At 47.1% G+C, this 14,547-nt stretch overlaps 1 protein-coding gene across 3 annotated transcripts in view; it reads right to left on the bottom strand.

The window, feature by feature from the left end:
* Positions 1–208: 208 nt before the first annotated feature.
* LOC147154126 (aryl hydrocarbon receptor-like) overlaps positions 209–14,547 on the bottom strand; it is a 30,141-nt gene continuing 15,802 nt past the window's right edge. Inside the window, exons 3-13 of one of the 3 annotated variants that reach the window (XR_015088235.1) lie at positions 9,151–9,299; positions 8,980–9,069; positions 8,227–8,353; positions 8,012–8,151; positions 7,720–7,922; positions 7,511–7,620; positions 6,310–6,451; positions 4,232–5,885; positions 3,566–4,150; positions 731–819; positions 209–354 (exon numbers count right to left, since the gene is read on the bottom strand). Coding sequence is in view for 1 of the 3 variants with exons in the window: in XM_086041783.1 (XP_085897909.1) it covers positions 4,052–4,150; positions 4,232–5,885; positions 6,310–6,451; positions 7,511–7,620; positions 7,720–7,922; positions 8,012–8,151; positions 8,227–8,353; positions 8,980–9,069; positions 9,151–9,299 (2,714 nt within the window). In the remaining 2 variants the exon portion in view is untranslated. Of the gene's footprint in view, positions 355–730; positions 820–1,142; positions 4,151–4,231; positions 5,886–6,309; positions 6,452–7,510; positions 7,621–7,719; positions 7,923–8,011; positions 8,152–8,226; positions 8,354–8,979; positions 9,070–9,150; positions 9,300–14,547 lie in introns of those variants that run through there. The other 2 variants (XR_015088236.1, XM_086041783.1) reach the window with 2 other exon arrangements.

The following is a 14,547-nucleotide window of genomic DNA, read 5'->3' as shown; positions in this document are numbered from 1 at the left end:
GAAACGACGTCGAATTAACTCGTTTACGCCCATGGTCCCGGCTCCTGTTCCGGATGGACTCACATATTATCTCTGGTCCTCTTTTTCTCCTCCCCTCTCCACGGTCGAACTCCTCATCCGATATCCTACTGCGGCAGCCGACCTGGTCGCGGTGGTAGACCCGCTCAAGTCGATTCACTTGAAGTGTGTGACATAGAGCGTGGGGGTGGGGGGAATTTCTCCTTCTTTTTTTTGTGGGGAGTGGGGGGTTGATCTCGTCACCCTTATCATTCTTTGGTTCACCACATTTTTCCCTCTTCAACTCACCACATCATCCTGTCAGTCTTAATTTTAACGCAGCATGCTGCCCCCTCCCTGCGCAGAATATGGGCCATCACAACATCGCTACCATGCTCATGTAGATATGACACAAAATGTTAGATTTCAGCGTCATCACATGACCACGGTTCCTTGTGTATTCATCAAATCAATGAGTGGATGGTTCACAATTGTCTCAATCAGATACTCCAGAAAAGACAAGTGATTGTTGTTGACCCCAAAAATAAAATGTCCAAGATTAGCGCTCACCTTAACTCAATGCCTACAATTCAGAATCTTGGTGTAATTATTGACTCGGAGCGGAATTTCAACAACCACTGAAAAGCAATTACTGTACTAAATCTGCCTATTACCACCCGAAAAACATACCGTAGCTCCAATTAATCCCTACCTCATGCAGTCACACCCTCACCTTAGTCTGAATCTGAGTCATTTCCAGGTGAAGGCGTCCCGCGTTTGCTTGTGGCCAGCCATCAAGTGTGCCTTCAATTTGGTGGCTACCTGAAAAAGAGCTGACTCCAGATTAAGTGAAAATACAATCGGTGCTTTCGCTGCGAGGGAGTCTCAGAGTCAACATATACAGTTCAGTTCAGATCACACAACTGTACGCAGGTTAACCTTCCTCCAAACAAAATAAACATTGCGCGTCCATACACTGACACCAAGTGGACGCTGTTGAGCACCGCCATCACTAATAGAGCAGGCCGTTTCAATTTCCCTGCCAATTCCACAACAATTGGTTGCTTTATACTTTAGTTCATCAATTTATTTCATACAGTAAGAACATTACAAAAATGAATGAAGAAAAAGCTTCTAAGAACCACTGCGCCATCAGAACAATATTTATTGTGGCTGCCGTGAAAAGAAAAGATTTATAGTCACCGTATCAAAAAAAAAAAAAGCGTATACACATACAGTACATGGATGTGTGTTAATGCACACAGTGTGACAATATGTATTGAAACAAGGAACAAACACAGATCCCTAAATACATATTCACAAACATATGAACAAACAAAATAAATACAGGACACACCGTATACAGTACATACATCTATATTATATATGCTGACTTCGGGCCAAAACTTCTTAAGTCACATTTTGGTGAATTTCGTATTTTTTCAAAGATCTATACTATTGGTCAGTCCACAAGCGTGGGTGTTATTTTTACACATTATCGGTCATTCTAAAGTGTTGAAAATGGCTTGCTCTCTTTCACGATGCAATGCTAATGGTTGAACTAAGTTGCCATGTTGGGGTCTCCTGAAAAATGGGCGGCTATTGTGGACGGACAAGGTGTTGGCCCGACACGATACACATACACATAATGGTTAATAATAGACGGTAAATGGGCTCTCTGTCCAGGTTCACACCAGCTTGTTTTTTTCTTGGTTGGTGCCACAACTTACCACAAAGTGGTGTGAGGGGAAAAAAAAGAAAACTTGCCCGTATATTGCTTCTTTAGTCGTTTGGCCGTTGTAAAGGCACATCACCATTAAATATAGAACCTCAACGAAACACAATACTTAACATTATTCCACATATGCATACCAAACAGAATTCTTTAGCTCTGGACACCCCACAGAAGGCACGTATCCGCTATGAAATATGTCAGTTGTACATTTATGAACTTAATGCGCTGATTCTGCAAATGCAATTGGGAAAAGTCACATTTTTTCACAGAGCATTCAACTGGATTTATAAACAAGCCAAAACTCCGGCTATGTTTTCCATCCTAGTGCTGAATGTCTTTGCCAACTCTCAGGAGGCAGACGGCGACTGGCACCGAGCAAGCAATCAGGCAAGCATGGATCTTTATCCCTCCCCGGCTAACAGTAGGATAACAGCACAGCTAATAGCAACAACTAGCTTCAGGCCATTAAAACAAAAGGCGTTAGCACAACAACATTAGCTCCTTACTGTCCGTCCAGCCTGCGTCGACCTTCATGTCGCAGGGTTGCCTCCCAAGCAGTCGCGTGCGTTGTCCCGACACCGGTGAGGTAAGACCTCATCGAACAAGCGTCAATGTTCAGCCAACAAAAAGTTCCAGCGAGGAGGCTGACTGACTCCACAGCCGAGTGCGACCGTTTCGGCTGTTACGTTCCAAATTGGACGGCGAGTTGTAGCTCGAAAACTGAGGCCATTCCTCATCCAAATAAATGTGCACGTCTACTCATTCCCACTTCAGTCTCTGTAAATATCCTGGCCGGTGTTAAATGCCTCGCTCGTCCTAACCGTGATCAGCAAAGAAGCAGCGTTGTTTTTGTTTTGTTTTTTTTTAGCAAAGAAGCAGTGTGCGCTCGTCCCAGCCCAAATCTATGTAGCTCTGCTCACTTCCACATTTCCTCATTCTTATATAAATCAGCCACGGAGAGGTTAATCCTTTTGATATGCTGAAGTGGTCATTAAAGTAGGGATGTCCACATACATTTTGGTGCAAATTGATCACCGTTTTTGGACGTTATAAGCAATGAAAGTACAATGATTTCCAATGGAAATCGGTTCCTCCAGTGACACCGACCGAACAAGGATAGAACGGTAGGGGGCGCGGCCATTTTCCTCATTAACAAGAGGCCGTTATTCATGGAGTCACTTATTTGCCAATTTCTCCCACATTTATTGATAAAATAGAAAATGGCAACTCTTTTCATTTTCCCGATCAAAAAATATATCAAATTAACTTGTGAGTGAAAACATGGCCATCCCGGCCCAACCGTCCCTTTAAAGTCGAAAATAGCTGCCTTTGTCATTTACTTCTGCGGGGAACCATAAACTAACCACAAAACAAACAGAGGAGCAAAGATGAAGGGGATGGAGGTTTTCCTGCAAAATGATGAATGACGCTTCACTTTTTAAAAATGATTACAGAGTCTGACAAACTGCTCACGACACTTTGAACTCCATCATTATAGTGAATAAAATATCCAGTAAGTCAAATGTTCAAAAGCGGGTAAAGTAAAGATCAGGTAAACTTAGGTTTTACTCCAGTCAAATTCTAATCAACTTTGCCATTTAAAGGCATTTCCCTTACTGCTTTCCACCAAAAATAGGAAAAAAACGACATGAATACAAACTAACAGGAGAATGACAAAGTGTCTCCAAAGGTCCGTTTTACCGCTTTAGAATAGAACACAGTCGATCTCACGTTGGCTGGATGACGCTTGTGTGCATGAGTCTTTCGAGGGCTTGAAATGAATGAAGTCGCGGTATGTTTCAATAAAACAGCAAATGGGAAAAAAAACCCCACCTCAAATCGTTTTATCCTTCTGAGGTCTCAACGGGAGTCAGTTGTGCATGTGTCTGTGGCCCAGTTGGCAGTGGACTGACATCAAGTTCATCCATCAGACCTCAACTAGCTGACAGTTCAAATGCTTCCATGAAGCATCAACCATAAAGAGTCTTAAAGTCATCCGCTGGCTGCCGCCGTCTTGTGGTCAAAACTGAACGGCGAACAACAGAAGCTCATGGTTGTCTAGTCTAGTTGGTCTGAAGTAGATTTAGCGTTCAAAGCATTTGCTCACCATTTAGATTGCCGACATTGAAATTCGAATCAAACATCAAAACAAAATCCCTGAATCTTTCATCTTTTTGGTAGCTTCCCTTACTCCGTGTCATCCGTATGTTTCAAAATTCAACTTTCGGTGATCTTTCTTGTCTTGCTTGCTTATCCTGAGCTTTTTGTCCTTCTCAAAAGCACTTTTGTGTTTTTCCTGTTTTCAGAGACACGTGTCTTTCAGTTCACGTTCCTGTTTGTTCTCTGAGGAGCGGTAGTTCCCGTTGCGCAACGAGGAAAGGCCAGGCCGCCGTTTCCGACGACCGAGCGGCTGATGAGCTGCGGAACAAGAGTAATTATAAGCTCAATTGCAAATTCACCAGTCAAGCTGCATTTCCATGACGTGAGAAGTCTTTTTACCTGCCCGCCGAGGTGCGGGTACGGCTGCTGTTGCATCGGCAGGTCCGGGCCATTTGGGGTGATGTGGCAGGAAAGCGGCGCCATATCCGAACGCGACACGGAGCCGCCCGCGGCCTGATAAAAGCAGGAGGGGCTGGAAATGTGACCGCTACTGTCTTTCGATCGTTGACCGGGCGCAGTCTGACCAATGTGCCCTACGTTCACAGGCACTGAGGGGGGCGTGTTTTTGAACATACAACTGCTTGAAGCCGTGACAGGTGCCCTTCCAAAGCCATGCTCAACGGGAAATGAAGTCCTGGACATTGGACTGTACAGGCCAGGGTCACGGTTCACCGCGAGGCCTGGATTTGGCTGAAATTCCGACGAGCGGCTCACGCTCATCGGTCCGTTTGAAAGGACCCGCGCCGGCGGTGGCCGCTCCGGCAGCCACGACTGTCTCTGGTTCGAGCCGCCTTGAGCGGGAGGCGCAAAGTGGCTGGGAATGCGGCCGCACTCTCCTGCATCTGCGCTCATCACTTGGCCACTGGCAACAGTTGGAGTGTCTCCGTGGTTGGAGTAGCTCTGACCCATCTGGAAGCTCAACTCGGGCTGTCTTGTGTCTTGTGCGTGGTGCCCCCCAGCCAGGTTCGGTGCCCAGCGCTCAGCGCACTTGCGCTCCGGTTGAACCGCTTGGTTGGGATGAATCTGACTGGAGAGCAAAACGTCTTGATCCATGAAACTCACCTGCATGCTCCTCAGTTTTTGTGTCTCACTACATGAGTCCACCAAACGGCGGTCAAAGATCTTTGGAGGTCTCCCAGAGTGGCCCCGGTCACCGCGAGGGAGCGCAGGAAGGCGCAGTGCTTCCTGTGAGGAGATGGGCTGTGCCACTGGAATGTTGAAACCAGAAGAACTCAGCCGGGGAAGATCCATTTGCGTGAGTTTCATCGTCCCCACAACTGCAGATGGCGGTTCAGACATCTGCCCTCGACTGGCTGACAACGGGCCCTGAGGTTCTTGAGGCCAGCTGAGGTTCTGTCCCAGACCTTGGTGAGCAGAGCGCTGGTTCTGGAGGTTGAGGGTCGTACCCGGGCGCTGCGGCAACTTGAGCGCAGCCTCTTTTTGGAGCTGCTCCTCCACGTATAATAGGACGTCCTCGAGGATAAAGCCATTGAGGTCGTCGCCCAGGTCGCGGCTGTTGCTTGTGACCTTCAGAAGAGTGCTTTCCCAGCTCTTCAGCTCCTCGGCCGTCACATCCACCGTATCCGCGAGGTCAGCGTCGCCCAAGATGTGCTGCAGAGTCTCCATCATGTCCTGGATCGTGTCCTCAGACGTGATCATGCTTTCAGCGGGCGCTTCGGGTGAAAGGTGCTGCCACATGTCTCCGGGAACGCTGACTGTGGCGTGCGTGTCCTGAAAGGCCGTGTCGTTAAGGGCGTTGAGCGTGCCGGCGCTGTTGTCCTGGCAGTAGACTGACCGGTCCTGGCTCAGCATGCAGCCCAGGAGCGAGTGAGGTCTGACTGAGTAGCTATCGAGTTTCCTCTGCTTGGCGGGGGGGCAAGCGTCGGGCGTGTCCACGGTTGGCGCCATATCGTACAGCAGCGCCTCGCCAGTGGTGAAACCGAACGACTGCTGCAGGCGATTCCGACGGAAGTGTTCCTCTCCCTCTTCATTTCTGCAGCCAATACAAAGATCAGTGCAGTGACAAGTCTCAGGGACAAGCCTTACTTATTCAACATGAAGACATGCAAACAAGCCGTGACACCAAAAAAGGGGACACGCAGGAGCCAAAACCTCTAATCGCGCTCTGTGGTAATTGTCATAGAATCATCAGGATAAACTGTCAATGACATGCTACGTAAAAAGGACACATCTTTTCAGGAAACTGCCAACAAGCACTTGGGGGCTAGAAATGGTTAGTTGGTAATGACAGCCAGGCAGCGCAATGGCTTGCCCCATATTTCGAGCAGGCGCTTGATTCCACTGTTGAAAAATGCGTGTTACTGTATCTCGCCTTGTCCAAAGACACCTTGGCTCGACAGAGGCTCCAGCCCCGGCGGCCCCGTACGTAGAGAGCTACAACATCTCGCGCAACTCACGTCAAAGCCCTCTGCCGGGCCACGATGAAATCTGGCCTGCCTTCCTTCAAGACCAGCCTGGCGTTGGCCTGGACCCACAGCCACATTCCCTTTTTAGTCAGCAGTCTGAAGACGGTAAAACCACTTTCTCCTGTTTTTATCACTAGACAAACACAAGACAAAAGAAATACTGTACCTTAAACGTGTCATTAAAGCAGGGCTCGGAATCGGAATCCAATTGAGAATCAAGCCTGCGTGCTAAGTAAATTCTTGAATTTGAATTGAGGTGGCGAACAGGAAGCAGAATTAAAATTCAAATAGCAGGAAGTGCAATTCAAATGTCAAAGAAATTCATGATTAAAGTGTACGTATTTAACAATGAAGCCTTACAATACATATGCCTATTTACAACACAAATTTCATCTAAATATGATTGTAAGGACTGATCTTGAACACGCAATAATTAGTAATAGTAAGTAGTTAAGTGTAGTAATTGTTCTTTAGATCGATTTCTGGACACGCAAAGACGATGGATCCATTATTCACGCTGTGGTGGTGGCAAACGGCGTCTGTAGCCACAGCTGCCCTGGGGCGGGCTGACGGAAGGAGGCGTGGCTGCAAGCGTGCGCCTCCGACCGCCAACAAACATTCATACCCAGCCACACGCCACCGGAGGCATAGCGGCTCAAGTGCCTTGCCCGAGGACACGACGACACATGACTCAGACGGAGCGGGATTCCAAGGGCCCACCCTGCGGTTACCGGACCACCCGCTCTGTCTTCTTCTTGAATTCCATTGCACTTCCTGTAACTTGAAATTCAAATCTTGAATTCCATTGCACTTCCTGTAACTTGAAAGTCCAATCTTGAATTCCATTGCACTTCCTGTAACTTGAAAGTCAAATCTTGAATTCCATGGCACTTCCTGTAACTTGAAATTCAAATCTTGAATTCCATTGCACTTCCTGTAACTTGAAAGTCCAATCTTGAATTCCATTGCACTTCCTGTAACTTGAAATTCCAATCTTGAATTCCATTGCACTTCCTGTAACTTGAAATTCAAATCTTGAATTCCATTGCACTTCCTGTAAGTGAAATTCAAATCTTGAATTCCATTGCACTTCCTGTAATTGAAATTCAAATCTTGAATTCCATTGCACTTCCCGTAACTTGAAATCTAATTCAACATCCTGACCATGCGACGTAAGAAGAGCGTGACTCACTCCTGACGTGGTTGTCAGCACAGTACATCATGTCCGCAGCGTGGATGAAGTTGTAGCCTGAACCCTTCATGCAGAGTTCCACTTCGCTGTAACCCAGAACCACCTTTCCCCTGAAAAGAAGACGCAAACTCGCATCACTGTCCGCCCGTTGGCAACGCGACTGCGCACTTGAGTTCATTTGATGGCCACTCACAAATGCGAGTGCCTACCTGGTGTCGATGCCCATGGGCGTGAAGTCCAGCTTGTGCTTGGTCTGGAAGATGAGCGTCTTGGTGCGGATCTCCAAGATGGATGGCGGCTGCACGGGCATGGCGACGGCAAACAGGGCCAGCTGTGGGGGGACCTGCTCCCCAAGCTCCGACACCCGCTTCTGACCGTGGAGAAATTTCAGCCGTCCGCAGAAGTTGAGCGCCTGGAGACCAACACGCCACAACCATCACATCACGTCAGACACAGCAACTTTGGACCTGAAGTCAACCGTTTGGATCTTTCTCTTCCTACCACAAAGCCAGACGAGTTGTCATGCAAGCATCGGAAGCGGCAGCAGAAATTCCTCTCCAGGAAGGAGGAGTTCTCTGGAGGGATGACTTGCGGGTTGTAGGTTCCGATGTCAGCGCTGACTTCACTGCCGCTCTGCCCGTCTACACGTGAATATGTCAACATTAGAGACAGCTCGGCTCAAACCGGATTATTTGGGTGACGCCAGGTTGACTTACCGCTGCCCTCTGCGATGCCATCCCGCTGGCTGGATTGCGGATTGAAAGCAAAGTGAAGTTGGCGTCTGAAAAGAGCTCGATCGTCTGTGTGGATCAACTCAAACACGCTCTGATGGACGACGTCAGACTGGAACAGAGAGTGGTGGATTAAGCCTCCTCATCGCCACTCCATTTTGCAATGTCTGCGATCTGGATTCACGATTAGCTAGCTTTTCAAGTATCTGCCGCTGAAGAAAAATACAGTGGGGCCTTGAATTAGGAGTTGAACTTGTTGAGCGAGCATGTTAGTGAAAACTCCTCATTCTCAGATGGTCTTTTTCCACTGACATTGTGCTTCTCCCAAGGCCACGGTGTGTGTGTGTGTCTGTGTGGGGGGGGGGGGGTGTAATATTCAACTGCACACAGTTGTTTTCCTCACCCATTCGTTAATTTTCAGCATATTGTGTTACTTTTACCCAGAGGTGGGCATTTTATGACATTTTGCTGGTCCGTCATTCGTCATCCCGGGTACCCGTCCGTCATTTTTCATGAGCAACCCAATTGTATTCGTCGGTCCGTCGGTCCATTAAGTCAGTCGGTCCGTCCCCTCACCCCACCCCCACCACCAAAAAACGTGCATCTGCCAGTGATGGACTGCGAGCTCCATCATTGACGGACGCCGCTAGTGGCCATTACATTGACGGATGGGAACCCACTTGGAGTTGACCTTGAGCACCATTTGCTTGTGTGAGCTTACGCTGAAGTTGTTCCTACCTGGTGGAAGCCCAAGAAGTCCTGTATGGTGGGCGATGCATAGAAGACATAACCTTCGTTGGTCACCACTAACACGAAGCCATTCAACGCCTGTAGAAAAAGAAAAAACCCACAACGCTTGATTTGACAAACCGCTTCATTTCCTTGATTCAAAGATCAGTCAGACCTGACCTGGAGGAGCAAGTCTCCCTCGGAGAAGCTGACTCCGTCAATGGAGGACGCCTCGGAGGTCGAAGTGGAGGACATTGGTGCATTGTGGACATCGCCCCACAACTTGTGACTTGGCTTGCTGGATCCATTGTGTCCATTGTTGAGGGTGGCTATTGTGAGAGCAGGAAGATCGGTTCGCTTTCAGGTTGCAAAATTGCATGAATTTTCAATGTCTAAAACTTTCCAGTGAAATTTATAGGAATAGATGGGAATAAAGCATGAATTTATCAATTTGAATGTTGACGCTTAACAGTAACAGTGTAATAATAATAATGACTTTTAATAATCTTGACTAAAACAACCAGATTTTATGCAAGTACAACAACTGACTATAAGGAGAGCACTGCCAGAGAAGGGTTTGAAAAAATGGAGGGAGGAAATGCTTTATTAAATTTGCATTTTGACTGGGAGCATTTTGAGGGAGATACAGATTTTTTCTCTTTTTTAATGGTTTGGTCAGGGTAGCGATAATTAACATTCATGTTTTTGTTCTTCAATGAATGAACTGATTCTTCAATCAAATATTTCAACTTTGATGAAATTTGGCGCAGAATTATCGCTGTTGAACTTCAATGCTAGATGTTTTTATTAGCTTGGAAAGAATACCTTTTCATTATTTTACCCTCAATTTCCATAAACGTCAAGGCAACATTTTTCTGAATTCACCACCTTAACTTCGCATGGAAACTTTATGTAAATTTACTGTGAATGTTCAACCCCTTTGTAGCCCTAGTTACATTTTATTTTAAAGACGATGAGTAACACATAAGGGAATGCATTGGAACTTCATTTTTTTCCCCCCCACCAAGTCAGTGCTTTCAGTGAGCAGGAGCTGCGGTGGATCAAAAATACAAAATGAATTGGCAGTCCAGCCTAAACTGTCTTGTGAAATGAGGAGAGCAGAAGTGCATTGCCCTCTATCAGGGTGGAGTCGGCAAACTGTTTCCTGTTGTCTTGCAACAGTGTCACTCAACAAGTCTCTTTCTTCCTCCTGTGGAGCTTGTCAAGCAGCGCTAAACACTGTCAGCAAACAAGACTAGGCAGTGGACACCTTAAAATATCCTCACACAGAGGAAGCAGGTGATTTTGTGAAGGTTTAAAATAACTGATAGACAAGAACAAACACGATTGAGCAGAAGGAGTAACAAAAGACAATCTTAGCTCCTGATAACCCTGAGCCAAATGCAGATAATGAGAGCAACCGCATAATTACCTGTTTGTTGGCCACAATCATTTTGGTGAAGGCCCAACACAAACATACTTTAACTGGAATGCTTTTTCAATGACCTGTGTAGTGTGCACCTGAACTAGATCACACGCACAGGCAGAGTCAATGTTGCCATCTTGCTCGTAACGTCTCTAGTAGAACATAGAAGATGGTGCTTTGGAGCGAAATGCTGAATACTAGTTTCAAGCCTGCAACAATGACTACCAGAGCTGGGCAGTCCGCCGTCCCTGGGACGGACCGGCCGGATGCCCGTTTTTGGGGCGGAGGGGTGGGGGGGTGACACATTTTTTCAAAATGGCTGGACTAAGCACGGCCGGAAGTTGATTTTAGTCCGGCCCACTAATCGGCCCTCGTGCGTGTGACGTGCTCGCGAGGCGGGCCTACTCGGTGAAAGGCTTCTTTTTTAGGCTTCTTTCAAAACAACTTGTGTCCGGGAGTATATTCAAGCTCAAGTATGGCACATTATGCACTTTCCTACTTCCGGAAATACGCCGTAGCAAAAGTGCTGTGTCGTAGTTTGCTGGTATGCTTTTATTTCGAAGGCCGGGAAGTGTGAAGGAGGGGAAGTGTTGAAAATAAGTAACTTGTTGAATGCTTGCAGACTTGTCATCTGTTGGACCCAAATAATTCTACAACACGACAAAACCAACCGCAGGGCTCGCAACGGAAGTAAGTACAATACACGCAGCCGGGTGAGTACGTGAGAAAGTGGCGCGTTTGAAGCGTGTGCACAGCGGGTTTGAATAGTAAGTTAGCCAGCTGATTGTCTTTAAATAAACCTCTTCCGTTAGCATCTCTCCCACGGGGGCATCGTGCACGTTGTTTTTTTAACTTTTCCGTGGGGCGGGACGGGGCGGGGGCCGACAATGTTTACGAATACGGCCGGGGGGTCGCGGCCGGAAGGGTAGCCCGGTCAAGGGTGGACGGTCGCGGCCGGACGGGCAAAAAAGGGTCAAGTGCCCAGTTCTGATGAATACGTTTGCATGCAGTCAATATTCAGGTATAAAGGGCAAAATTCTGATTTCTGAAAAATTCGGAATAACCCAATTACATGTGGGTGAGTGGACAGAGTTACTCCCTCATTTGAATAACTCGATTTAAGCGGCGATACGCGGACGTCGCCGTGACGCAAATGGACGTCATTTCTGCTTGTTACTTTCTTTCTACCGTCAATAAAACACATTGTAATCCTGTCATTCGGCTGAGGAATAAAGCAGCCGGTTTCCTCCTCCCTCCTAAAGTGTGCGTCTCTGAGCTTCGCCATGGTTGTTTACCTCTGCTTGCTTACGTCAGATGTGCGGACTTATACACAAGTATATGTGTGTCTACAAACACACTCAAAAAACTCAATGACCTCAAATGATTTGGTATGTGAGATGTGTGTGCATGGGCCCTGCCCGATTTGGACAATATTGTGAAAACGCCACCGGGAAATGAAGGAGTTCAAGCTAAGATGCAGGCTATGGCCAGGATGACGAGCGTAAAACAACTTTCTGTACTACAAAGACCAAGATTCCTTGCGGATAGAGCAAGAACATGCGTAGAACACAAACCAATGCCTCTTCAGAAAGAGGTAACCCGATCCCGGTGTTTACAATATTCGGGTTGGAAAAGGGGTAACCCAGGGGTCTTATTTGGGTTTTGGGGCGCGTTTACATGGCCTTTAAAACCCCAAATACTGCATATCGTCGGGTTATATGAGTGCATGCCAACGCAATAGCATTGCAGCATGCAATATGAAAAAAAACTCAATGACCTCAAATGATTTGGTATGTGAGATGTGTGTGCATGGGCCATGCCCGATTTGGACAATCCCCCGGCAGACAATCGGTCAGCACAATGCACATTGGTGCGAATCCACCAGTGGGAATATGGAATGACGACACTGATCCTGCAGCTGCAGGGCTGCAAATCGTCAAACGAGAGAGAGGCAGAAACTATCCGTGCACTTTCAATTTCAAGAGATGGGAGAGTGATCGGTGATATCAAAGAGGGCTTCCAACTTGCAATGTTAACGTGTGACTTGACTGGCAAATGGTTGAAATAGCATTATTTTGAAAGTTGAGAGAGGTGAGAAAACGATGACGATGAGAAACAAGCAACTGAATGTCGTAATATGAGGCCGTCAAATCCGTGTAAACCTTCCTGTATGAACCTGTGTAAACCTTCCTTGTTTCTCTCCACTTTGAAAGCCAAGAGGTGAATAGTGCTATTGTTCGACCTTTGGGATTGCGAGAGGAGTCCTATGTGCATGCTTTTTATTTGTGTCGTTGTGGGGGGGCCTGACATGGAGATCACCATCACTACTTTTCACTCTTGGGGCCACGCTTGTTCCGCCTCCCTGTCTGATTCTCGGAGGGCAGGTTTGGGCACGAGGGGTGAAAAGAGAAAATTCTTGTCAGGTCTTCAATCAGAGAGCTCCCAAGTTCTCCTGACTACAACAAGTCACTTTGAAATGTGTTTCGCGGTGAACCAACTGTATTTTACACACATTTAAGTGGCAACGTTCAGCCTTACTACGAACTATCCAGGCCACTGGTTTTGTTGTTCGTCTCTTACCCCGCTTGCCCTACACAGAAAGTCATCCTTACTATACCTTATGTTGACATACAGTCGTGACATAGAATATCCATTTTTGGGGAGGGGAGGGGGGACGTCCTTCGTAAGCAGAGTAGAACATGGCTGAATGGAAGTTAAGGAGGCTAACGGGCAAACAGGACATGAACAGCAAATAGGACTGGACGCCATAGTATGTCTTCCCCAATGAAAACAACTCGAGATATTACTTTCACTGGAGGGCGCTCTTAAGAAGTCGAAGAGAAAGCGTGAGTAAAAAGAAAAAGATGGAAGCAAGCTCCTTTAATGGTTTCAAAACAACTGATGGAAATGTGGCTAATTTGCTGTAAGTTGCTGTTTACTTCTTCTCTTCCCGAAACACACACAAAAGCAAGCAATCACGCACGCAAACGCACTCGCGCACAAGTGCACCTTCACACGCACACATACAGCAACAAAGCTTTGCGTGCGAACTTTCAACCTCCAGCATCCTGAGTGGAGAAAGGAGAGGAAGGAGGCTGATGGAGGAAAAGACAGAAAGAAAGCTGGAAAACATTTAGCGGCTCTAGCGGCTCTAGCGGCTCGCGCACACACCACGCACGCTGCAGTGATAGCGCTGACAACCTTGAACTGGCTTTCCGATACGTGATCAAATGTTCCCAAACATGGAAAGGGCTGAATATGATTCCCGTTGCTCCCCATTCGCCTGAGGCCTCGCGACACAAACCAGTCGCACGGCACTTAATTGGGCCAAATGTGGACATTTTCACTCGGTGGTGTACTCACTTTTGTTGCCAGCGGTTTTGTGTTGAGTTCTTTTGAGCGGACAGTACATTTACACAGCAATAAAAACCGTACACTGACTACCTTACATTGTAGCAATGTGCCATTTCTTCGGTGTCGTTGTCCCATTCAAAACATACGGAAATATTTACAGAAACGAGAAGGTTGGCCTCAAATTGTGTGAGTCTGTCTTCTCGTAGGTTCATAACACACCACAGGTTGCGTCTGGTACGGTATAGGATTGAATGAAAGAGCCGCACGCGGGCTGCCGACCCGGCTCTAGTCTGTCTCTCCATCTCAACTGAACAGGCGGCAACAGAGGGTCGGTCGCCCTACAGAGCCTGGCTTCTGTTTGAGCTTTCCTTCTTTCTTTTTTTTCCTTGCCTGCGTCGTCAAGTGTCACTGCTGTGGGGGTCACTTGCTTTCCTTTTCATGTACATATGAGGAGTTTGCTTCTAAAGTGCCTTGAGATAACTTCTATTGTGAATCGGCTCAATGTAAATAAAAGTGACTTGACTCCTTCTTGTTCTTGTCAGCGCTCAGGCCGCATGCAGCATTTTTGACCAGCTGGACAGTCTTTAACGACTGCCAAGAGAGAGTTACACTAGTCCAGTCCACAGGTCACATTTGGGACAATAAAGTATATAGAATTGGACAGTGGGCTACAGGCCCAAGATCGGACCCTTGCGAGACAACACGATTGACTCTTACACATGCAACGTCTTGATTGCCAAGATTTATACACGGAAAACGGAGACATATTGTTTGCTGTTCAAGACAAATGCCTTACC

The sequence above is a fragment of the Filicampus tigris genome, chromosome 1 (genome assembly GCF_054856515.1).
Source record: "Filicampus tigris isolate MCC_2025a chromosome 1, RoL_Ftig_1.0, whole genome shotgun sequence".
Taxonomy (NCBI): Eukaryota; Metazoa; Chordata; class Actinopteri; order Syngnathiformes; family Syngnathidae; genus Filicampus; species Filicampus tigris.
Note: the sequence above shows the minus strand (reverse complement) of the source record. Positions and strands in the feature narration are given on the sequence as shown.